We start from the raw sequence: 27672 nt of genomic DNA on the forward strand, positions 1-27672 counted from the left end.
TAATAAATTAAAAAATGACATATTTTACAAATGACAAGATTATAAGAGTCGCGCATTCTGTAAATAATTAAACGTTATTTAAATCTATATAAGAAAAATATCTATTATTAAAAGTATCTATTATTAATATCTAATATTTCGCTGTGGCTTTCCCGAGCACTGAATATGCGATGAGACGTTAAAATCCATTAAATACGATTAAATCTATTTCGACTTAAAATTATCTTTCTTGAAAATCGCTCTGCAAAGATTGATGGTTGCGGAGGTTAAGGCGCTGTCCATCAAACTAATTTTAACGATGATGAGACGTTTGGTAACCTCGCGTGCTTCACTCGCATACCAACAATCTTCGCTTTTAATTTCGAGTCTGTCGTAACGTATAATCCAGTATTTTTCAGAAATATGGTCGATCTAAATTTTACGTCTTGTCGGATTCCTCTATTTAACGCAACAGTCCCATAAAATTCTTCGGTAACGTCTACGATATCGATGACAGTCTTTGTACGCTGCTGGAATCTGGATATAATGCGGGAAGACCGAAATCAAATTTCAAGGATGGAGGGAACGAAATCAAGAACAGGGACGTGATCGCGAGCGCACGCGTGCGGTATAGTCGACAAAGGGTTCTGTTGGTGGGGTGCGAGGGTTGAATGAATATTGCAAATTGCGTTTAATGTAACGCTCACCGCAGGCGAATATGTACAGTTCATACTAATGCAAACGTATCGTAATATCACATCTGCACTTCCGACTACAAATTGGCTCTTTAAGCCAATACCGCCCTATTACCGTCTGAGTAACGGTGCTCGTGATTATTCCTCGACAATTAGAAACTATAACGCGTCTTATCACCGTGGAAATTCTACAAATTCGCCAGTACCGTGGAACTTTACTGCTTCTCGAAATACAAAACAGCTTGGTCGGACCGGATTATCATGTTGAATAATCCGTTTCTATCCATGCGCCACCGTGTATCCACTCAGCAGCAAGGTCAGCTTCCATTTGCAAATTTTATCGCGCGTGGCCGCGATAAATAAATAATACCACCCTTTCTCCGCCGTAAAAGATATCCTTTCCCGTGCTAAGGAAAGTCAAGTCCCTAACATTGCATGCGATGTTAAGTTATAAAACCTTGGTTGAGTCACGAATTTAAAACAACAAGCCGGTGTACGATCAAAATTATGTCGACGATGCAGCCATGAATATTCGCACAGTGCGCCATGTATGGAAATTAATTGGTTAGATATATTCGTACATAATGAAACGAATATGATATTTATTCATCGAGTAATTTTTTAAGAATAAATTCCTAAGAAAAGTCCACTCTTCCGGTCACAGATATGAAAGGATATCTGATAAGAGTTGATGACACTGAGGCGATGGATCGTTATAGTGATAGGAAGAAACACTTGAGTATATTTAACAATAGATATTTATTACAATATATATTCTATGTGTACACTTCGCGTAGGACTCGCGATTATTATATTAGCGGTTCGCGATTCGCAATTACAAGTTCGACTTCTGATCGATGCGGTTTGATGCGCGATATAAGTTCGGACGATGATTGCTCGAGATGCCGAGGAACTCTGATCAATTATTAAGACCGATATGTAGCGACTGACTTTCCGTCACGATGACGCCGCGAAGGAAAACTGCGATGGGGTGTGTCTAAGGATGCGAGATCATCGGATTCGTCGAGGAAAGCCCTGGTTCGGAAAGTGAGGGATATGGACGTCGTTGTTAATTGGCTAATTTTGTGTTGGTGGTTGGAAAAGGATGCTAACTGCCCTTGAAAGAAAGTTGCTAGCAGGAAGCATCGTACGTGAGAAAAGCAGATTTCTCGTATTTTTCCGTAGTGGGTGATAGATTTAGGGACTGCTAAGAGAAAGGCTGTTTGTCCCTTCGGAGAACCTTAGCTAAATAAATCCTAAGATTTATAGCAGGTCCTTAGGCTAGCTGAAAATATTCTGTGAGGATGTATCGATATCTGGCAATCATCTTATCCGAAGAATAGGGTCTTTGTGTAGCGAGCCACGGGACAGAAACCGTTGGGAAGTTTACTGTCGAGTGCCGCTACAACGCTTTACGGATTGATTACTCAGTCGAAACAAATCACTGGAAATAATTGAAACTGGGACGAACTACAATGTCCAATTAAGGTTCTGTGAACTTTTACGATATTAGCACCGAGACAATGAAGTTTTAATTTTTAAGTCCTTGATTGTCGTAAAACACCATAAGAAATGTATGGCAACTGATGCAGTCCATCTGATACCGTAGAATCTGAAATTTCCTGGCTCTAGAACTATGGGATTCGCCACGAAACACACAATAAACATCAGTAGAGAAACAGTTTAACCGTGAGAACAGAAACTTCCTGGCGTCGGAATCGCGAGGGAGGCTTTTAATGGCCCATAGAAAGTAGGATTTTCCGATTTCGGAGTCACACAACGTTCTAACTAGCACTTAGAACTTACCGTACTAATCCATTGGAAAGCTTCAAACTCGATATGAAAAAAAATTATTACAAAAATATTATTATTATTAAAATTATTAAGTAATTACTTAGAAAGAAAAGAAAGCAAAACATTGGTAAACGTCGAAGCATCTTACTTCATATCTATAAGCTTTTTTGATCATTCCCGTTGCGATTGTGAAGTAATTGAATCCCAAGAGTTAGTTTTTCTACAACTCGATCATTATCATAAATACTTATTCTGTAACATTTATTAATGTTTATTACAAAGAAACTGCGATTTATAATGTTCAATAAACGCTATTGTAATAAGAAATTCCTCAAAGGAATTGGATTTTTTATTTCCACTATCTCGTAATTATCCAAATCATAGACATTATCTCTATAAACCGCAACAAAATTTACAGTTTACAAATAATTAAATTATTTTCTTTAAAAAGGGACATCCCTGTGTTACCGCGTGGCCGATATAATGGCAATAAAATATTAGAACAACACGTGATCGTAAGAACTTAAGTTAGCTCAAGTTGGGTAAAGTTACAATCGAAGATTAGGTAAATTCATTTCACGGCGTCGCGTCGTAATTATCTTGTCACGCTCAGGTCTAGGTCTTGGGAGCGGAATACACGTCGTAAAGTACACAGTGCTGCCACGTAGAATATTCTGACGATCGTACTTACTGATGGCCCGTGCTTTACTACGTAGGTACTCTATTATGTTGATAGAAGGACAATTAGCCCTTGCATGACGTTGACATCGTAAGCAACCGAGAAATTAATTGCGAGACTAATGCCGGCAACAAGGCGACCCCTTGACAAAAAGACAGCTCGCGTTTATATCGTTTAATTGCAAAATGCAACGCACGTTGACAAACTGTTCGAACACGGCTGCACAATTTGAAACACACATTTATATGCCTGTCTTTCATAAATACGAAGGCAGGCACACTGGCAAATAACGCCTGTTCCCATTTTACGAGCGGTAAAATGGAAATTTGTGCAACGATGTCTCTGTTTCGCCGGAGTATTACGATTATAATGCATGATAGCCTGTGCGTTATCGCAACGTTCGCTCCTTGACGGCCACGGATCGGTTAATTGAAATTTGTGCCGAATTGACAACAACGAAATAAAGTGCATCGAATGGTCGTTCGATGCATGTATCTAGATGAGAACCGTTATCACACGCTGGGATTACTGTCATGCTGGATGAACTTATGTTAATATATATATATGTATATTCGATTTAATTAAACGCAGTTCTTCTATGATATAATAACAGATACGCTTGCAACGATTATATGATATGATACATATTCTCTTCAAAAAATTCAAATATATTGGGTAGAAATTAAAGACACCAGCTAGACTATTCTTTCGTTTTGTCCCAAGAAAACGTCACTGAAAATCATTTTTATTGCGTACCTTTCGATTTTTATAAACAACTAAAAACCAATAGATTAATTATTCAACGAACAGAGTATTCAACAAATTCGATAAATAGTCCAACGAATATACAAAAAAAAAAAAATCTAACATTAGAATAAATTTCATTCCCATCGGTATCAGAGGAAAATAGATATCAGCTACGACGAAAGAGAAAAGAGGATATGGACCAGATAGGAATAAAAGGTCGCGGATCGATAAAGGACGTATCCTTCGATAAAGGACACGATGACCAGCTTTCTGCGATGTATCGGCACGTGGTTGGTGGTCGATGCTAGGCTTCAGCCAGGAAGCCGTGCACAACGAGATAACGGGTGCACGCTACGAAGCACACTTCACAACGAGTCCACGCCACCGAGGCCGAAGGTTTACTAAGAACGATAACGTTATCGTACCTTGCCTCCTCGTTATCGGCCCTTCGGAGCCGCCACTCCTGCGTTCACGAATGAACTTTCAAGGTAATCGACTAGGGGACTCGTGGTCTGCACGCTAAACAGCTCGTGCGCGCACGTACGCCACCCTTCGAACACGCTGTTGCTTCGGCTACGTTGCGGTTAGAACAAACATGGGAAAATTATGGGCCTGCGTCGACCAACTTGCTCGCGCGCGAATAATTGATCTCGTGAATGGGAACGGAGTTACGTGCATCGGTTTCCTAATGCAACCAGGGTGGAAGGGTAACCGAGAAGTTTTTAATGCTACTGCGTGACTACGGAGGCAACGCGACTTCTACGAGTGATGAAAATATAACATTTTTTTTTTTTTCGTTAAGTTTTCCGTAGAATTTGCAATTATAAAGATTACAATGACTCTTAGTAATATTTGAATGTTACGGTGTTTGAGAGATCGTCGTTCTATATATTCGTTTTTATATTATTATCGAGTACTAATTGTCTTTTAATTATATTAAAGATAATTACCGTAATTAGTAAAGACATCAATTTTATTTATTTAATACGCACAAAGAATTCTATTATATGTATATTTTTTAAAGAAATATAGCATTTACGTCATTGTTAAAAATGATAAAAGAATATAAAATAATGTATACCACTCGTCGTAATATACCACTGTATAATATGTGAAAAGCCTCGTATGAAAGGTAAAAATGGTTAAAAGTACTCTGCAATGTAAGAGTTGGTTTACTCTTTACCAGACATATTTTCTACTCCTTGCTTTCACTTTTATTACTCTTATTTGCAGTTGTACAATAAGATACAATGAAATTATCGCTGTGAAACAAAGAAAGAGAGAAATATTTTAATGAAAGAAAACGACAACAAACGGGTTCGCTGCGTTGGTTTAAATTTAACACCGGCTTTTATTGTTTAATCAAATGAATTCTCTTTCGAACGTGAAAGGTCGTGCTTTTGTGCGAATCCCGTTTGATGGAGATGGTACCAGCGCAGCGCGAGAAAAGCATGTCAAATTTTTATAGTACGCCTGCCAGCAAAAAAAATACCAATATAAAAAAAAGGGTAGTTTCAGGAAAATTCTTCTGACACCTCGACAAAAAGCTCCGAAAGTTCCACCAGTTTCCCAATGAATTGTTAATTTAAGATCTGACAGTCCATTATTCCAAAATCGTATTGTTCACTTCTCGAAAGAGACAAAAAACGTTAGCGCGCTTTTAGCGGAGGATTTTTTTCTTCGACTTTGGATTAGGTTTTCGTTTCGCTTTGAAATACGTGACGAGAATATGTACGTTTTTCACGACTACGACTAGGATTATTTTCTTAATCCTTTTCAGGTGAATTCTTCTTTCCAACAATGAATGCGTTATTATCTTTTTAATAATGTTCATTCTCAACATTCATGGCTCTACATTTATATGACAATTTTTCTTTATTTCTGTTCATAGAATATGCCAGTATCGTTCCGTGAAAAAATAACTGGGACACTCTTTATAATCTCATTAGTTGTCTATAACAGTATCATATATTCCAAAAGAAGTGTCGTTATTAGTGATAGTATGAAAAATGATAAAAAGCCAAGAACCTTCGTAAAAGATATTTTGAAAATCGTATTTCTATCAATTTCAAAAGAATCAAGTCGAAATAAACTGTAAGACTTGCGTCCTTCCGCGAAATCGCTTTATTAGTTAAAAGCAAGGTTATAGCAGAAAAGTGCGGTGGAACTATAACTTTGCGTGTTCCAGAGTGTATCCAACTGAACTTACTTTCCGGGCATAAATCACATTGCAATAACAGTTCCCGTGCTGCGTACTACTTCTCGATTGAGATATCGATTTTGTCTGAGGTTTGTAAACACATTCTTTATTTATTCTTATTTCGCGTCGAATATCGTGTAAAATTGGAACTTTCAGTATGTAACTTCATTCAATAAAAACTGTATCCTTTTACATGAATTTCGTATCAAAATAAATTGCCGTTTACTATCCGTTTTTCATTTTTGTAAAATTTTCAAAACTTTAATATCGCAAGAATTATTTTGTAGAGTATAAAAAGCACAGGTATTTTGTTGGAAACCAAATAGACAGACAATATCGATAACATGATATCGATCGGCAGTGTACTGAATTTTAAGGATTCTTCTCTGTAAAAAGTAGGAAATTCAATTTATCGCGCGCATTCTTCCATACTTTTCGTGTCGTTCCCTATATTCGTCTTGTCCTTGGAAAATTATGTACTATGTATCGCGTTTCCTTTGAGACCCTAAAATAATAACTCAGGAATATTACCCTAACGTAACACTTGCTCTGTTATGCGCCTAATCTGAATGTATCTGGATGCTGCGTTGCGGGCCAGCCGCAGGCAGGATGTTGTTAATTCAAACAGTTTACTTAATTTATGAATCCCATCTACACGCGTGTTCCGTTTACACGCGCTGCTGCTTCTATTTCGCGGCCACCGCTAATGATTTCGACTGGCGCTGGGCCTCGGCTCTGTCTTTCCGGGAAAGTTGAAGTTTCCGGAAGTAGCGCGCAGCTACTGGCGTGTTTTAGTTAAATACGTGAGATATGTAACGTAGGAGGAGGTGACTGCGGCAACGGCGGCGGTGGTGGCTAAATTAATGCGGAATACGTCTGTTCTCTGCGGCTGGGCTGTCTCTCAAGTGCACGCTCGACGAATACAGCCGTTCGCATAAAATACGTACGCTGGGTGTACCGACAGACAACCAGACAGTCAGACACACCGTGAATTCCGCTTGATGCCAGATACGCCGCCGTGAAATTAGATTGTTAGACGGGCATCGATTATTGACAAACGGGATACTATGTATTCATGCTTCCAGTGAACGCCCCGCTTTTCAGAAACTGCCTATGAACTGAGATGCAAACGGTGGTTGTAAGGTTCTATGGACTAAAACATGATGATTTCTCTCATTGTTGGAAGATATTATAATTTCTGAAATCTTATCATTAGATAGCGCCTTGCAGACTTGATTGTATTTAGTAAATACGAAGAGTCTATTATCTTCCAAATTTCTACAGGTAAAAGGTTGGCAACTTTTCCGTTTCAAAGCGTACATTTCTTTATTAGAGTTTCACTTTATCCTCTATTTTTGTAAGTTGAAAATTTTGTTACTTCTATCACATTCCCTCTAAAACCATCTTTCAATAATCCGCGGTGCGATTTTTCTGATACTCAAATTTTATTTCGCTTTCGTTTTAGCAGATGGCCGTTTAATCTTTTCCTATCCTCTACATTTTGCGTTCCTCGAATCTTGGACTGATTCAATCTGTATATAATGGATCCCAAATCAAACTTTGAAAGATAACAAAGAAGCGTCTTTAATCAACACAAAGATTGTTAGAGGTCCGAGTGTAAAGTTACCTACCTAACATGTCTAAATCGTAGAATTAAACATAGAATAAAGAGAACCATAATAAATAAAAAACGAAGAATTTTATTCTTGCCAAAGGTATTAAAATCACTGGTGTATCCTATCCTGGTACGAATTTTATAAGACAGGATATTGCGAGGGCGGACTGAAAAGTTTCCGGAATGACAATAGCAGTAAGAAATAAAGCAACTGCTAGCGGCGATTCCGGGAACTTTTCAATCTGTCCTCGTAGGATCATGATTCAATGACCAAAGCGTAATAAAAAATGTTACTTTATATTCTTCGAATCAATCAAAAACTTTATACATTTCGCCAGAGATCCAATAACGTTCTTATCAAAGGACTCGGTACATCGTTCGTTTCTCGCTGCCATTACACGTGTCATAAACCAAGGATCATTCTTATTAAACGAAAGTACGGTCTTCGAGATTACAGACAAAATATCGACGTGCACAAAGGGGTTAGCAACTTGGCACAACGCAATGACCGTACGGTTACGACAGGAAAAAAGTTGCGAAAGTAATAAAGAAGAAAAGGTCGAAAAGCAGGGGCGCGATGATATCCAAGCTGTTATGGAATTCTCGTCACGCTATCGTACATACATCATCCAGCTGTTTAGATTGACTTCGATGTTTTCATGGTATTTCTAATGGACACTCGAAGCTCGATCGAACGGCTGACAAGAACGGCCGGTTTTTGCGGAAAGTTGAACCGTGGATCGCGAAACTTTCGTCATTACGACCACCCACTGGGCAAATAGGTCGTGCGATATGTAGAGGGTTCGCTTGTATCGCGACAGATGCAAGAAGATAATCAATTACATCGTAAAACAAAGAATACGAGTGGTTGAAAGGCTAACTTTTATTCGCGCGCATCGATTCGTTTGGTCCATCGTGCGTTATCTTCCGTGACGAAAACTTTTCTTCTCCGAGAGAAGACGCGAACAATGGAGTGCGAGTTATAATGTTCTCGGCAGAGAGCGGATCGTTAAAGTACCATTAATAATTTCGAAAAGCCACCCTTTCCATCGTAGTTGCTAAAAGCGCTGGTCGGCGATTCTTTCTGACTGCGAACAGATCATACAGATTAATTCTCGTTTGCTTATTGATAATGATCTCGCGCATGCGTCGCAACTTGCTTGCACATGAAATTTCAGGGTGTAAGTTATACTTTAAGACGTCCTACTTAATTCACTCTTACTCGTAATCTTTAAAAAATTCGCGCCTTTACTCGTAATTTACCAAATTCGAATATCATAAATTAAAGAGCAGACTAGTAAGTGACTAGATGTTAATGACGCGATAAACGATGAAATATACCTTACACATTAAGAGCTCGATGATTATTGTCTTCTACAAATGACTTGTAATTTTATTTTCCAATATAGCTTCAGCAGGCAAGATGTTCCCAAACGATAACAACGTTAATATTCCCACAAATTATCAGCAGCCTAGATTACACAAAGTTATACGTGTACATCATTTTTATTTCTCGAAATTATTCTTTGTCTTTATATAATACCTCCTCATTTTTGATACTTTTTTTTTACTACACCTAAAGCGCGCAACGCTTTCTCGTTCTTTCATTACGATATCGGAGATGAATACTACCTCGCAATATACAACAAACTTGATTATTCCATAGAAAGTGAAAAATTGAATTTTAAGATATCGAAACTAACTAACTCGGATGACCCTACTTCGTTTTATTGAAATTTCTCGAGTCTAAATCAGCTTTTTGTCATTTTAATACCATTTCTACCTCAAACGAATAACTTCGGCAACTTGGTCGAATCTTAGGTAACAACGCAACAATGAGTGGCAACCGAGAACTCAATCAACGAAAATTAATATTCGTTCTCGGGGAAATTCCGCGAACGCGCTGCTCGAAATTCCGGAAACACTTTGTCCGAAGGTAGCGCTGCCCTCTGCAAGTTTCCCTTCACCAATTATTCGAGACATGCTTCGTTAATTTTCTATCACCGCGAGCCCTCGTTACCGCTCGTCCCCAAACAAGGCAACACCGCTAACAACTGGTCAACTCGATCAACCCACCGGGGAGCGCTACGCAAAATTGATACGACCCATTTCCAAACGGCGCGGCGGTCAACCTTCATCGATCACTACTGAATTTCTATGATACACGGCCTGCCAATTACAAGAACGAGTTATCTTCGATGGAACACGAACCACCCAGCTGTTCGATACCCACCAATTCGATGAATATCCATTCCCTCTAGATAGAATCGGATCTAATCTGTCGAATCGTGGTCGATAACCGTGCGGGATAAAATCAGATAATGTGCATTGTGTAACAGAATAAGCTTCGGATTCCCTTTAATATCCGCTCCGATTCTCCTGTTATGCTTCGTCCAGCTACACGGTTTCACTTGGCATTCTATATTCGTCGAACGACTACCAAATAATCTAAACTATGGATCGTGTATCGTGTAGCGAGAGTGTGCTGGGACGATACTCCAGTATTTACGGAAATATCGTAGAATGGATGAGTTAGCGGTACAGGACATCTCTTTTATCCTTATTTTATACCTATCGAAGAGACCAGTTCCCATTGAATTCATTAAGATCGATGGAATGCGATTAAAATGAAGAAAATAGTAGATACAAACATTTTAGGTATTTAATGTAGTAGATCTTTGTATCCTTTTTAGGAAAAGAGATAATAACGTAGAAACTGTTCCTTGCTTTATTTTATATTTTACATAATAGAGACGCGTTAATTAAATATGAAGGTGTAACAAGACCATAGGCAAGTGTTCGGAGAGGCAGGAATTCAACAAAATTCCAAACATAGCAGAGAAGCTTCTGATCGCGGAATTTTAATTACTGCATTTTACTGAATCTTAAGCCACGCTAAAACTATAATCCTTCGCGAACAATGAAAAAAGATTAAGCAAAAGTGGTATGGTATAGGTTACAAAAATTCATCAAATCATGTAATGAAAACTTACTGTCTTCGTTAATTATGATACTTTACGTATGTTCAAAATACGTGACTCGTTTAATTAAAAAAAGGGCACGATCCAGCTAAAAGTAATAAAGCACAAGAGATAAACCAATAAAGTAAGATCTATATATCCATATATACAGTCTGGTTATCAAAAGTTATAATTAAGGAATCTGTTCTGTTCGCCGATCACAGCGCGTGAAATTCGAAACACGTGATCGAAGGAACCAGATTAAATCGTTTATCTTCGAATGGTTCGCGTTTTAGTTGCACGTTGTAATCTCGTCCTAGATTTAATCGCACCGTGGCGCCGTGACGAACCAAACGAGAAGATAAGGTCCGTCGCGTACGCAGCAATCTCGACGAATAGCAAAGCAACGAACAGATTCTCCAGCAATCTGGTATCTGGTTATCTGGTTTCGTTCCGTTCGACACGTTTCATTCTTCCGATAAATTTCGAATCAGATAGCAACGCACTTGTACAATTAAAACCTGACGATACTCGGCTCAGGTTTAAATCGATAAAAGAATCCTACAGATACGTGACAGATACGATTAGATAAACTAGGTACGTCTCGACGCACAAATGGCATTCTAAACGTAGTACTGGCATTATGGTTCATCCTTCTACGTACGCGTACTTCTTATTTGATCGTTTGATAAAACGATTTTCATTTTCAAATTCAATGATCTTATTAGCCACTCACTTTAATCATTTTTATTGGTTAATCTTCGCTTCGATAATTTTTATTAAAAGTATCGTTCTGGTGACGCTTTACGCAAGTATACATATCGTCAAAGACAAAGGACATGTGTGCGTTCGATATACGCGCGGACCGCGAGACCAGACAGATAGAACCCGAGGGAACTAAGAAACGGACGACTGTACAGTATAAACTGAGATAGGTACAACCTCAATAAAACAGAACTTTAACTTGACAGTCGTTCGAGCAAACAGGGAAGAAGGAAACGAACAAAAGAAAAAAAAACGGCAATACTAAAACGAGTAGATACAGAAAGCGTAACGCTGGTGGAATCATAGAAAGAATGGACCTCGATGTGTTTCAGTATCCAATTTCTTTGCATCGCTCCAAGAACGTTACATGCAATGATCGTGTAATTTACGTATTTATTCAGAATAAATCGATAACATCATCGATTGATAGATATTCGAAATGTAGTAGCTGAGAGAGCATGCATATACAAAAGATTATGCTTTCCACTCGTGAATATTTTAAAGATATTTGTCGCTTCGATAAAACTGTAAACTCCAAAGAAGGTTCCTTTTACTGCGCGATAAGAAATGCAATGGGGTGGCTTTTTCATACAATAGAACGTCGTGTATCTTTAGTTCGCTATTTCCACGCGCGGTATTTAGCGAAAGTTCGTTCGTTAGAGATTGATCATTGTTCGTTTCCTTGCTAGCAAAGTACCATAAAATCATATCCCAAAGGATCTTTTGGAATCCTGATATCTGGTACCTAGTCTAACGCTTTCCGGTATTTCACAGTATCGAGCCTTGACTTGGTCGGATCACCTTGTTACCGAGCCACCGTCCACCAGCGACTAACTACTTTATCCCCTGTTGAAGTGATCGTCACTTCTGAGAAACATAAAAGATATAACTTAGAAAAAAACGAAGCTGGTACCCCGCTGGGGGTAGTCGCCCACATGCTATATTATTTTTTATTTATATTTTTCTTTCTTCACCAACAAGATATAACACTTTACCAAATGTCCGCAAGGACAAATTGTAAAATAACCAAAATAAAAAAAAAAAAAAAAAAAACTTCTGAGAAAACTCTACATCTGGTCTTCGGTTTCTCAAGCGCCTAAGGTCATCGAAAGCGCATAGACAAAAGAATGCGTCGAGGAAAGACCATAAGCGGTACACGTCCGACGTTGGTTTCGGCAGTTGTTTCAGTCTAAGGGTAACGTTGCTAGCGAGAGGATCTGGATCGGCTTACATAGTACTACATATTTTGTAATTTACCATTCACAATATATATACTTTCAATACCTTGCAGTTTGCCCACGCACATTTCTTTAATTCCATCCACTGAATAACCTTAACACCCCCGTTCAAGTGTGTATCTATAGTTAGTCGTTGGTTGTCATCCGTAGTTGCTATTCGTTATTCGTAGTCGTCACTTGTCATATCTAGTCTTTAGCAATCGTTTCAATAGTTATTTCTCAAGTGAATGGTCTTATAGGCTAGTTAAATAGCTTTTAGTAGTCGGCACAGTACGTGGTAATGCCAATCAACTGCGAACGAACAACACACGATCAGCAAAAGACATAACACATTAAGGCAAAGATTTAAAACGTACTTTAGATAAAATTAGAAAATCCATGTTTAGTTCAACGCGTATCGATGCAACATAGAAACTTACTACATTTTATAAAATGATTTTCTGCTACTTTGGTTAATACAAATTATGTAATAGACAATATCAAGTTGTCGTTGAAATCTTTAATAGCGAGATTTAAAGTTTAATAACGAGAAAAATGATCGTGAGTTTTACCAACTTTTTACAATGAATAAAACCAAAAGAGCAGTATCAGCATTGAAATGACAAGTCTGAATGAATTCTATGTACCATCGCCTCGATCTGTCACAGCCTCGGCGTTTACTATCGCCAACATTATCATCCTAAACGTATCACGCGTTGCGTCACGTGAAACCTGAACACGAGCAATCTAAACGTCTGCTAGTCGGCTGAGAAGCACTCGAGCAATCCAACAGACTGACGCAGATTCCGTGGCACTTTTTTCAGCGACCGATGCGTCGCGTGTCTGCCTTTATTTCCATAGCCGTCGACAACATTCACGAGCCGTGTGTTCACCGAGCGCCGATTCACAGAACGCCTTCAGAAAGTCGACGCATTGCTCGGTACGCGTCGCGAGAAATACGCTGTGAACGATGGAAAAGGGAGGACGAGATAAACGAACGGGCGCGAGAGTGTGTCGAGGCGGAAGGGTTGGAGACAGAGTTGGAGGGAGGGAGTGTTGGAAAGAGTGCATTAAAGCGTCGACACAGAACGGGAATGTTCGCGGAACAAAAACCGACACGACCGAAGATTTGCTTTGGGAATGGCGGAACCTGGCCCGGAGAACTCGCTGTGCCGGGCGAGAACTCGACTCATGAACGAAGAAGCTAAGCTCTTTAGCGAGAACGCGGCAAATGGAGTCGACGTTGTCGCCCGTGGATGGTCGACAACCGTCGTGAAATTCTGTATACAGGCAGGAACCACCTAAACGGAGCACAATAAACAGCTGCTCGAAGCGACCGCGAAGCTTATTGATGAAAAGAGACGGAATTTGAATAGGCGAGTAAGACGAAGAAGAAGCGGAACGAGTGGCAATCGACAAGCAAAGAGCATCCGGAATGAAAGTTCCGCGACACTTTTAATCATCGCGCCAACTCGTCGTTTGCCTCGCTTTCTTTTTCGTGTTGCGATCTGGAAACGACGGAATTGTGGCTCCTTTTGACGAAGGAACTAAGAAAGGTTTTAGACTAGACTTGTGATAAAATTGCGTTTAAAATATATTTGTATGTAAATTGGGGTATTTGTATATTTATATTGCTCGATCCGAGGCCGGTAAATCTAAAGATAGGTCTTCTTTGTAGAAAGTAGTTAAGACATTAGACTTCGTAATAGAAAAAGTACCTTTATAAAAATAAAACAAAATGTCTCAAATACCCTAAAATAATGTAATTGCTATCAATGTTAAATTTCTGCATTCAACAATATCTATTGTTCATAATTTTCTGCTAATTATAATAAGTGTTTCAATATATCGGAAGGTAACTCCATAACGCTATTATGAATAAAATATGTATAGAGCAACAATTTCTGGAACATCATAGTGTCCGAATATGTATTAATGACAGTCATTGAAAGCTCTCCCGGCTCTACGTAATTCGGTAGCTGTAATTGGCTATTAAGACGCTGCAGATTCGTTAGTACGCGCTTTAAATTCGTCATTAAAGATTCGAAAAGTTAAAGCTTTAATCAGTGATCCCGTCAAAACGTTTTCGGTGGTAGGGTTGGCAATTTCATTCGGCGAACGTTGCTCCCAAAAAGGAAGTTTAATCGCCACGCGTAATTAGGAAATTAACAAGGCAGAAAATAGCTTGCACGAGTTTACAACTGTACATGTATGCGTTACGACAGGAGAAGGCTATACGACAGTTGATGTTTTATGGAGATAAATGAAATTCAAATTTATGCCGTAAATATATGAACACCGTGAATTTAGACACGGATTAAGCACTTTTTAATTTTATTCGTCTTGTTTTCGAACGGTTCTATCAGCCTCCAATTTTACGAATAACTTCTATATCTGAAGCTTTTTCTTTTGTTATATCTCGTAAAATCATAATAATCTATAGAATAATTGAAAACCACGAGTAAAAAGACACGATAATTTAAATATTCAAGTTGAAAAACGTTACTTTGTCGGATAAATTGTACGAATAACGGATTTAAAATCATTCGACTTACTTTTGTGTAATATTCTTCGACAAAAACAAGACAAAACGGTAAAATACTCGCTTAATCTTCCACCATTTGGAAACCATAGCATGCACTCCTCTCATTCGTACATTTTTCACTTATTTTATCGCGTAGACTCGTGATAAAAAGACAGAAGTATTGTTGCACATTCACGAACCGCCCTGTATTATTTCCAACACCCGCATTCAACGACGACCAATCTTTTTCCCACTTCTCGTTAACCGTTGTTTACGCGTGAAAATAAGTACAATGCCGGCGGAATCACAGCCCGGTGAAAAGGTTATAAAACGCGGAACCAATTTTTCTATGGCAGTTAGTAACATTGTTTGCGAAACAAACAACACTTTGTTGAAAGGTCGAATTACTTCGTGAACAAAAGAAAAATGAATTCGTCATATGTTCCGTACAAATCCCTCGTCGCTATTTTTTAAAGAGGAGCTCACGATAAAATGTCACCATTACACGTATATCGAACAGAATGAATTATCGTATAAACGGATTAATTCAAATGCGCGAAGTAATCACACATGTTACACAGTTTCATTTTCGTGTTTTCCATCAAATTTTTATGAACTTTTAATGGAACTGCTTGGTAGAAAACTGTAAAAGAGTAAAAATCTATCACGACGGACGCCTTTATCGCGTGGCTTAATCGTAATCCCTCTGTAAACGAACGCTTTACAGACAACCTGATTGAAAAGTATCTGTAAAACTTTGCCCGTTTCAAAGGATTTTTTAAACGTTTGTTTGACTTTAAATCAAATGATATTATATTTGAGGAGGAATTATTGCTACTATAAATTCAGGAATTATTATAAAAAATATTCTAACATAGTTCACTGGCACATTTATTTTGCAGAATAAATACGAATTAAAAATGAATGATTCATGCAATAAAACGTGATCCATTAAGACATGCATTATGAAAACTATTACGAAAACACTGAAAGCTACGAGTCATTCAGTCTTGAATTCTATATTCAATATCACACGAACTACGAATCGTACGATAATCAATTCTTAAAAATTAACAAGATTTGCATATTAATGTATATTAAATATGTAATATTTGATACCAGAGAATAAACTATCTTTAGATTCAAGTATAATTGAATATTAGAAAGAAGCAAGAAATATTTTATAAGCAAGATATCGTGGTATGTTCAAGGTATCATACATATGCAGCGAAATGATTCATCGCCTTTCTTCGTATTGACCTCAAAACTGGCTATTAACTTTTCGTGGCGCAATGTGTTGACTCCCCGATTAACGGTACCAGTAACGGCCTCACGAAACAATTTTAAAACACGTCAAGACGGTCAGTTTGGTCGAATATCATTATCGTTTGATCTATCGTAATCATCAAAAGAGCCGGTTACCGAACGCGTAATCTTCAACCTGGGAAGAAATTACCATTTTTTATTTATGTAAATGTTAACCTGTTTCTTTTAAGGGTAATAACCATTCTTCTTATTTCACAGTTAATCTTATTCTCGCTTACATTCTTTGTCGGAATACAACGATATTACACGCATAGGCACAAATACTCTTACACAGACACCTACACGGGCATTTGAACAGGACACTTACACATGTACATAAAAGATATAACTTAGAAAAAAAACGAAGCTGGCACCCCGCTGGGGGTAGCCGCCCACATGCTATATTATTTTTTATTTATATTTTTTTTTTCTTCACCAACAAGATATAACACTTTACCAAATGTCCGCAAGGACAAATTGTAAAATAACCAAAATAAAATAAAAAAAAAAAAATTAACTTACACAGGTCATACTCGTTACTGTATAGAGAGTGGGATTCAAAATATTTAAGGGATCATGGGTCACTGCCTAAGTCTAATCTGAGAGTAACTGACCAACAATCAACAATTCTTGCATACTTTGTTAATTGTATCACTCGCTTATATACATTTGGTTCTGTTTAATAAATATCACTGAATATTATTTTAACATAAACATTGTGTCTTCCACAGATTATTAATCTTAACTTTAAGATTAAATTCTAACACTCTTTTATCGATACGAATGAAACGATTTGTTGGAAAATATCATTGAGTATATGTATAATATGTTATGAAATATATGCAATTGAAATAATTGTAGATTATAAAATCGATTCAATCAGTTGCTATAATCTAACATTCCCTTTCTAAATCAATTAAATTACAGAAAATGGATCACTCTCTTTCACTCTAGTCACGAAATATATAATAGTAACGATTTGTAACTTGGTTTGTTCATTTTTGAAAAATTATAGTTTAATAATTAAACAAAATTATAATCGTAATTATATTTATTTTTTGATATATGATAATACTAACTAATAAATAATCATAATTAGCTAATAAAAAAAGACATTGTAGACCTGTTTATTTTTTTCTAACTAAAATTATCCTCAAGCTCGTGTCACGTTTCTCATTTTAAACGCTTAAAATTACAACGCACACCGAAGAAAGTTGAACGTGATAAATGTTCAAACGCGATACGTCACGCTCGGGAAAGTATCCGTGCGTACAAAGGGAAATTCGTCTGCTTGGTGTATACAGTTTTTTACGTTTTAATTAATACGAGGATCAAAGCAACATGCATGAGAGCGAGTTCGAAGCACCTGCCGAGTAAAGAAAGAAATAGAAACGTTCAAACGGGACATGAAAACGTCCCAACGAGAAGCCAACGTGAAATTTTTAACGAGCGATGATTTCAGATGCACGAAATTATGAAAACACGCTAAAACCCGTCAACAAGATTTATCCAATCGCGACACAATTTTGCGACATGTTACAAGCTCAAAGGGCCTGTTTCCAGCTAGTACTCCCTCGTAATATCGAATTTAGATCACAAAGAGTTGCTCGATGATGCCCGCTCGCGCGAATAACTCGATATATAGAAAAATGACATTTCCTTGAGGTATCTTTCGAGATACAGGAAGATTCTCTGATACTGAAACGATATTTGTCTCTGGATTTAACATTCGACCGAGCAGAAAATACGCAAGGGATCGTAAAAGCGGTGTTTTTGTGTAATAAACGCACGACTAACTTGGCTTTATTCTTTAGCAGATCCTCTTGGAAATACATGTTTTAAACATCTAACGATGTGCAATCCATCATACAGACGACTTTCTGCACGTAATCCGTTGCAATTCACTTGTCAAACTAGAAAAAATATTCTGACTGATCGCATTACTACAAAAATTTATATGTGAAAATTTACCTAATCTAACTTGTCTAACGACATTTCTTAACATCTTACAGAAACCATCATTTGAGAAAATAATTGCAAGATTAATACATGGTAGATAGAAAGAAAGAGACATTTGGGTGCGCCTATTTGTTGCTAAATATCATAAAGATATTTCAAAGAAAATCACGTATTAAAGAGGAATTTCTGCGGAACCGATGTGAAACAAATAGCTTATGTAATATGTCAATGTAATTCCTTTTATTAATGCTCATTGAATTCATTGCCAAAGTAGATATCCGCAATAATGGGATGCTTCGTATGTAAAAACTCATGTCGTATTATCTCCACGCAATTGACTCAAATAGCAATTTTATCAGCAGATATTGAGCTATCAAAAGTCGTCAGGGTCATTGAAAAACAACATTATATTAAAATATCTTTCCATGACCTTCTATCTATGACCTTTTCCTTACCATTTTCAACTTCATTTAAAGTAAAACATAAATTTTTTAATTAATCTAACAACAGCAAATTAATCTGATAATATACGTTGCTTCCATAAAATACCAACACGCTGCATCAAAGCCAGTATCATCTACTCTTAGATTAATCCAAGGACGATCCTCATTTTCTTTTCTGTAGTCTCTAGGGGTCATCGTTATTAATAATCTGACATTTCGCTGGCAATCGCTCAACAGATAACCAGCAACGAAAGGAAGTGCGATTGCTTAATTTATCATCGAATGGAGGTCACCGGTGAACGCGATAACTAGTCTTATTTGCTCGTGAAAATATCTTTATCATCGTTTATCGGAATAGTTATCAGTTACGTTAGTCAAAGAGGAGGGCCGTTGGTGGAAAGCGAAGTTACTTTTGACTTTTGTAAAATAGGTATTCGTGAGAAAAACAAGTAGCCTGAGAACGAACGGCTGTCGGTTTTCTTTGTCGAAAGTTCGCCTCTTTAATTTCTGTAAAATAGAATATTAGGAAGCATTTGACGTTCCGCAGGAGATGTCACTAGACCATGATATTGTCATCGATCAACCGGCTGGAGAGTTTGTCACCTCTGGATCGAGGAGCAATTAATTCTGGCGAACGACTTCATGGATCGGACAGCGGAGCACGTAAGTAAACCGACTGTCAAATCCGATTTCTGACGCGGTCGAGGGCCTGAATTCGAATGAGGCCGTTTCGCCGAGATTTCTCACTACCGATAATCACCTAAGATTCTATTCTAGATGGTGGGAACGCGCCTGTTTCGTATTATCATAACGGAATCGGCGAAACACGCTTTCGCAGAGTAATTAACTTTTCGCGTTCGCCACTGGTTTTCAATGCTTGCCTGTTATATACCGTTGGAAAGAAAACAAGAGGCATAAAAATACTTGAACCACGAACTAGTCCCGTTGTAACATTAGCAACGTCATTATCAAAACATTACGTTTAATTAATATTTACTTGGGTTTTACCTCTACGTAACAATCTGCAATATTCACTGTTTGTTAAGAATTTCTGTTCAATTTTTATAGACTGTACGGCATGTAATTCATTACATTTAAATTCACTTAAATACAAATTCATTGCGAATATATATATAAACATATATCTACTTCATGTGCACGTATCGATTACAGATAGATTAATGCATAGAATTTCCATTCCAAATATTGTACGTTATACTGGCGGGGAAACTTGATTCGACACATATTATTCCAAAAGAAATATTTGAAATAATTTCCATTAGCTGCTTATTTCCAATATTTCACAATCGATAATTTTTCATTTCTGCGGGAAGTTAACTCTGTTGCACTCCTCGAATATTCTATATCTCAAACTCGCTTAAATTTCAATCGAGAAAAGGCTACTCGTTGTTTTGGGAAAATCATTAGTGATAAAAAAGATTCTCTCCTGATTCAGCGTTAACCATCGTTTCCATACTAATGGCATTTGCAATCTTTTCAATCGTTGAATGTAACTTTTCTAAATTAGTTACCTTTTAATTTTATCAGGCAGAATAGGACACAACGTTACTTGCGAAATCATATACCAAGCACTATACTAGCACTGGATGTTTTTCTTTTTATACATCTTTGCATTACAATTAGCTTTTAGATTCTATCGACAAATTGAAACAACGAAATATAAATTAAAGTATCATATGTAACAATATTTTCATTTTATTTGCAATCATTTAACAACTATCTCGTCTAGAAATAAATACTAATCGTCTATTGGTATCAAAAAGAATCACTAACCTATATAAATACTAAACTAAATACACAAAGTACTTTGGTAAACATCAATAGTCAACAAGCAGTTTTAGGGATCCTATGATGTCTTATTAAATATATTGTCAGACTAATCTGATCTGACGAGAATCTTCCATTAAGTTTCCTCGCATTAACGCGAATTTTCATCGCAAACCCTACGTGAAAATAATTAACTAGACTGTATCCTCGAGCAGATATTACATAGAATCGATGTCACGTAGTACAAGCGTCCCGAACAGCTTAAAGTTAGAACACTCCTAAGTCGTACGCATTCCGGACGACGTGCTTGGAATTTATCTTGTTCCAGCAAAAAGTGTTTCGAATCGATTCACAGTTCCCTTAAAGTTCCATTATATTCGCATACATATTTCTATCGCTCGTTATCGCTATACATATTTATATCGATTATGCATTTACATCAAGGGATTAGGAAACATTGTCAAAGACTAATTAGACCGTTTGACTCTGGAATCAAAGTTCGCCCGTATAGTTAGTAATAGCGTCAATGTTACTGCGTTTGAATCTTCGGTATCGTTGGGCGGGAAGGTTTACACGTCGACGATTCGTTTGAACGCGATTGGGCCGAACGATCTGCCAACGCGGCGTCTGTACGAGAAACAGGCACAAACAGATGATCTTAGCAGCAATCTGGTAATATTCTCACAGAATTGGCATGTATATATGTAGCATATTGATTATTATTTATGATGTTATTTATGACTGCGGACTTTGTATCTATAACACTTCAAGACACAGAAATACACTAATACAGAAATTATTTCTTTGTAAAAATCAAAAGCACTCTGATATCAAACTGCAGCATAGAGATCATTGGAATATCTTACGTAATGTCATGACGAAAGGAAAAATCTTCATGGAGACATGATTAATTCAAGATAGTTGGTCAAGTTTAGCATCGCTGCAAAGAAAGACTATGACAACAGCACGAATATTTTTTGCACGACATAATGTTCCAGAAGAAACAGAGAATGATATACGAAGTTTATTACGTTGAAGCAATGTTTCCCTAGCCTATATCAAACAACGTAATTCTAAATATATACGTTTCTTTCTACATTTCTCTATATTATAATTTTTTACGAGATATTATATACAGGTATAGTCAGCTTTCTAAACTCACATTGATGTGATTTATTTCATTTTACGAAGATATCATTTTATATATACTATAACGAACTAATCTAGCAGAGAAAATTACGACAGGAGAAAATCTTGCAAATCTTATACAATCATCGCTGACATCATCCTAACCTATATGGAGATACAGACGCTTACATTTGAATCTGGCATGACAAAACCCACTCGCGAGACCAGATGCCCAGTCGTTAAAACAGATGTTTATTTACCGAATGAAAGAACCCTTTGACCGTTTGACGAAGTACACGTCGAAAAAAAACCATATGGCAGCACAAATATGTCGGCCACGTAATCAGCGTAATACATTGCGTTCCGTGACACGTGTGCCACCGACCGTCGAACTAACCTCTCAACGAGAGACGATCGAATAGATCGGAACAAAGAAATCGCATTCTATTACGCGTGGAATCTAAAGTAAAATCTATCTGTTTCTCTGTTATACGTATATCGTGTTGGTAAAGTGTCACTGACCTTGAGTCGAACTTGGTACCATCCACCAATGTGCCGGTGTAATGCATCGTCAGCTGGTCACCGATTTTCGATTTGGCGTCGCATACTTCCGGTACGTACAGCTTTTCGACCTTCAGTCCCGACTGCTTCTGATCGGCATTTGCAAGAACAAGAACGGCGACGATCACGAGAAGCACCGTACGGCACGTCGCGAGCACGACACCCGCGTTATTATTTTCTAAACGGACAGCCATGACTCGGTTCGTTCGTTGGCAAATGCTCGTAAGCAACTGAGTCGGTGTAGCGCTCTACTCCACCGAGCTACCTTCGTTTCCCACTCCCTCTGGCCGTTGGCTGCGCTGTACTTCGTTCCGAGATCAGGCGAACGCGTTGGAAAAGGACGAGAGCACCGTGCCGCCACATTGCGCCGTCTCATTGGCCCCACGAAATATGTAGGTCTCTGCCTCGGCCTCTTTTCCTCCTTCCTTTCCCTCTCTCTCGCTCCCATTTACTCTCTTTTTCGCTCTCCTTTTTCCTCCTACACTCTCGCGTGCCAATCCTCTCTCGCGTCTCCTTTTTCCCTTCCGTCTCGTTTTCTCTCCCACCAGCCAAACACTTCCTCTCGCGCATTTCCTTTCTCACTCGCCCGCGCAAAGTCTCTTCTTGTCTTTTCCTTGTTTCTTCCTCGTCACGGCTCCGTTCCACTGTACGGTTCGGCAATGTCGACCTTCCTTTCCTATTGCACGCATGCCGTGGCTACGTCGCTATACCTAGCATCCCGGCTCTCTCTTTCTTCGAATCTAAGCCGCGTGTCCTTCTTTCGAACAACCATTCGCGCCTCTTTCTTCCTTCTTTGCGCTAACAAACATCTTTCGAATCTCTCGTGATGAACCGAGTCGCGTCTCGTGGCATCTTCGTATGGCGTCTCTATTCGGGTCACTTTGTAATTTAGCCTTGCAGGCAGTTTCTTGGTCCTGTACAAGAAGCGCAGAGCATCGTTAGTACAGCAACGCGTTGGTTAGAATTTCTTGCGCGATACACGCTTGCTAAATGAGATTATATCGACCGATCGCGTTATTGTTTATTATTATTTATTATTCTCTCGTTTATTGAGCGATTGAATAATTTAGCAAAATATTCCAAGATTATGGAGACAGGAGTTATACCGAAGCACAAATTGCAGGGTATTGTACCGCGCACCGTTGAACTGCAATAGGGGGAACAATAATATGTTACAGGTTATACTAAAACCTCAAAATCGATCGGTAACGGATTTTTATTGGCATTTGAACTCCTCGTTTCGCATGATGTAGCATGATTATGGCATTATGTACTACATAATACTGATATTATTCAAAGCAGTATCATATTATATGGCACTAGAGGATTATGTCGATCGATCGATTTTAAACGATGAAATATTATGGCCCAGAAACGCTATTCTCCGCGTTATCGAATGGCAAAATTTGAATAAGAAAATTGTGCGGTAACATAGATCAATGAGAAGGAAAGTTAGCAATTAGGATATCTTTTTCTTTCAATTATTATTCCTCCTCGAGAAAAACCTGCCCGGTACAACCTCTTGAGATAAAATAATATGAATGCAATTTTTATAGCATATTTTTACCGTTTCTGGAAGACGATAAGAATTCTTACAAACATCTAAAAAACAAAGATCAATCACGTCGACGGAACCGCGCCTGATATACCGAAACATAGAAAGATACACAATTACCGTTGGTGTATTGAAACTGTAGAGGAAAGCAGCGCAAAGTTTCTCAAACGCGCGAGACTAAAGCTCCCTAAAAACATTAACGAAGAGATAAACGAATTGTGACAGGATACGGTGGTATTATATAAAAAAAAAAAAAAAATAATAATAATGAACGCTGTTTCGTTTCATTGTACAAAGAACAACCTGAAATATTATCGTTCTCGGACTTCGCTCTTTGTTTTCAACAGAAGTTCCAACGTTAGTCGCGCAACTTTTACATCAAAGAAAACAAACTACGTTGACGTTCGTCTCCGCTAACAATTCTGCCAGGTTGCCGGTCGCTGTCGTAATTAATTTCCCTTTACTTGTCCACTCGTTTTTCAACCCTTTTCGTACCCCGCCCTACTTACCCATTTACCGACAATCTCACGCAGCGTCTTCCAAGCCTCGTTCAACCCTTTGCTCCTTTCCTCGAACGTAATCCTTTTTTTTTTCAGGGCTTCTTTCACTTTGGCGACGTGCGATACCTTTGCTCTTTGGCATTACATCCACGTTGTTTTTTGTTCTTTCTCGCATCTTTCGTTGCTGTTCCGCTCGTTTCCATGCAACAGATATCGTTATGATGCGTGTATAGCTCTTTCTGTAAGTTTTCTTCTTCGTCTTCTTCTGCACGTTCGGTAACTACGTGTCCATTTCCAACCCTTTCTCTTTCACACTGCTCACCGTCCTACTTTCTTCGTTTGCCAGCCGTGTCACAGCCGCAGCCAAGCGGACTGCAACATCGCAATACGTCTCTTCTTGCACGGAACCGCGTGCACCAACGCTGCCAGCAATGTTCAAAGTTACACGCGTATCTCGCAACTCGCGAATGCCTCGCTGCATCCCGTCGCTCACCAGCAAGAAATCCATCCTACCGATTAACGAGGTTTGCGAATTATACGCGAAAATTAGGCACACGAGTATCACTCGGTGAACACTCGACTTGCTTTTTAGAATTTCACGGCTCGATGATACGATCCTTTCGAGATTTCCACGAGTTTTCAATTGATGCTGTTTAACACTCGTGCCGAGTGTATTTCTTGAGAGTTGTGTTGACATGTAATATACAGGCTTGTGTTGGAAATTTTACATGAAAAGTTAATACATGGAGAAAGTTAAAGCTTTAATCGCATTGTCGATATAAGTTATTAAAATAATTAAAAATTGTCGGTCAAAAATCGTTCTATTGTGAGATGTTGTATTCTATGCAGGTTAATTGTTATGTAGGAAAGATACTCTTTATGCCATTAAAATTAATTTCTTTATGTTATATAACGTTGAAATAACAGGAAATATTAGGAAGATACTTATTTTGATTTACTATACAAAAGTCGATATCGAATTTGTATATGATGCGCTAACGATAAAAACTAAATATTTTTTATTACCAAAAAATATGTACACATTTATTAATACATCTTTGGAAGAAACAACAGTATATATTTATGACAAATATCTTCAAAGCATTCATCGTAAAATGTTTCGCAGCATGTGATGTAAAATATTTGATCGTCTCTATTTTGTTGGAAAGTAAACCTGACAAATTATTCCAAATTATTCCGTAGGTACATCCGCTCCATCGTGTTGAATTTGCGTTCCATCAAATTATCAAATATAAATTTATACCTACAGAGTGTTGGCCGATGATTGTCAAGTTTTACGTCATGTAAAATAAACTCATTATATAAACAAACTTAAAATCCTCTTTCGTGATAATTTCGTCCCAATCAGAGATAATTTAGTTTTTCCTATCGACAGAAATATTAACGAACACAATTCCACTGTATAACTCGGAATTTATTATTCGCAAAGCGAAACGCTCGACAAAGAATGTATCGACAAGAAATTTCACAACACTGACCATTAAAATATCGAGACTAAGATATCCGCTGAATCAATAATTTTTCGACATGAATCGTTTCGTACGTTATTACGGGAAATATCTAACTTCTAACATCTGAAAACATCTAAGTATAAAATATAATTACACCAGATTATGTCACTTTCGAAACCATTCGGTTCTTCCCTGAACAAATTTTTCATACAAGTAATTTACGAGTAATTTGTAATTACAAAGCCATACAAAATCAGATGGAATTTTATTATGTTGGAAATACATAATATGGAAAACTACGTATACCACTAACCAGTACTATTCAAGTTTCCGACTATTCTGAATAAATACGAGGAACGATGATCAAGGATGGAATAAAAATTCCAGTTTCAAATATTGGCTCACCACCACCATGAAAGCAAGCACTTGCCTATCTAGATATTCTGCGGATTCTAATCCCCGGAAATACTATTTTTTTATTTACCCAACCACATGTACCGATCGTTTCAAATTGCACATTCGAATCGCGCGGATTTTGCCGAATCGCGTGTTAAATTAAAACGTTCGTCACGAACGCTTCTCGTACGATCAATCCTCGCTGTCCTTTTTCTTTGACGTACAGTATCTCTCACAAGTACTTACATGGACACCTCGGTCGATTTCTATTAATATTATATACGTCCACACGTTAAATTTAATGTCGTTATTAATACTGAATTACTAATACTGAAGAAAAAACAACTTTTATACTATCTCCATGAAATCAACAAAAATACCTCATACGAGATTTAGATTATTTATTTAAAACCTTATCGGTAATATGTTAAAACTAAATACATGACTCGACGAAGTAGCTACTAAATTGGTACTGAATTTTAAATATAATAGAATCGATCGGAATAATCTCTCTATCAAATTGAAGAAAGTTTTCCCATGTTGACCGTAACTTTTTCTTTTTTTTTTTTTTTTTTATTTTATTTTGGTTATTTTACAATTTGTCCTTGTGGACATTTGGTAAAGTGTTATATCTTGTTGGTGAAGAAAAAAAAAATATAAATAAAAAAAAAAAAAATATAGCATGTGGGCGGCTAACCCCAGCGGGGTGCCAGCTTCGTTTTTTCTATAGTTATATCTTTTATGATACCGTAACTTGACAATCAAAGGAACTACTTCCATAATGTTTGACACTTACGGATATCACATTTTTATCGCATATCTGCATTTAGAAAAAGATTTTGTCGTGTAGTAACATTCTGTAACAATTCTACCAAGAAAAAATAAAATCGTCTGAAACCGTCGTATTTATAACTTTGTAGCTATGCACTACACTTTTGAAAGGTAGTGTACAACGTACATATTACAGTACCGCGACAGCTCGTAAAGTTTCTACATTATCACGAATAAACTCGTTCCAATTACAACGTTGGTAACTTTGCACATTGCACATGCTTCTTTCCGTCCAAGGACTAATTCATCGGTGGGATTCATCGAAGCGCAATGACGCCGCTGCCTCGAAATGGAAAACTCGAGTTCGGAGTTGCTTTCCTACCTCGATCCGACGAAACGCGTTGCTCTAGATGAGTTTCATTTATTCTTAAATAAATGCAATTAAACGGGTTACGACTGAAACGAATGTAGAACGGGAGAACATCGCTTGAAGAGTCGCGCAGAATTATAATTCGCGCGTTTACGTAACTCGCGACCGCGAAAAGAAACGATCTTCGAGTGTTTGTTGAAATGGGATAAATGAAACCCCTTTATTGCGGGAGTAATTTGAAAGTAAGAA

At 37.7% G+C, this 27672-nt stretch overlaps 2 protein-coding genes across 4 annotated transcripts in view; one reads left to right on the plus strand and one right to left on the minus strand.

Moving 5' to 3' along the window:
* The window catches only part of LOC132910573 (FK506-binding protein 2), a 122334-nt gene extending 99708 nt beyond the window's left edge, over positions 1-22626 (minus strand). The window contains exon 1 of the mRNA XM_060966345.1: positions 22321-22626. Coding sequence (XP_060822328.1) covers positions 22321-22553 — 233 coding nt within the window. The 5' untranslated portion in view covers positions 22554-22626. The remainder of the gene's footprint in view (positions 1-22320) is intronic.
* Positions 19243-27672, plus strand: part of LOC132910579 (uncharacterized) — a 75697-nt gene continuing 67267 nt past the window's right edge. For 2 of the 3 annotated variants that reach the window (XM_060966352.1, XM_060966369.1), the window contains exon 1: positions 19273-19545. In XM_060966352.1, coding sequence (XP_060822335.1) covers positions 19446-19545 — 100 coding nt within the window. In that variant the 5' untranslated portion in view covers positions 19273-19445. Of the gene's footprint in view, positions 19546-27672 lie in introns of all 3 variants that reach the window. The other variant, XM_060966361.1, reaches the window with a different exon arrangement.

Source organism: Bombus pascuorum, chromosome 1 (assembly GCF_905332965.1).
Source record: "Bombus pascuorum chromosome 1, iyBomPasc1.1, whole genome shotgun sequence".
NCBI classification, from domain to species: Eukaryota; Metazoa; Arthropoda; class Insecta; order Hymenoptera; family Apidae; genus Bombus; species Bombus pascuorum.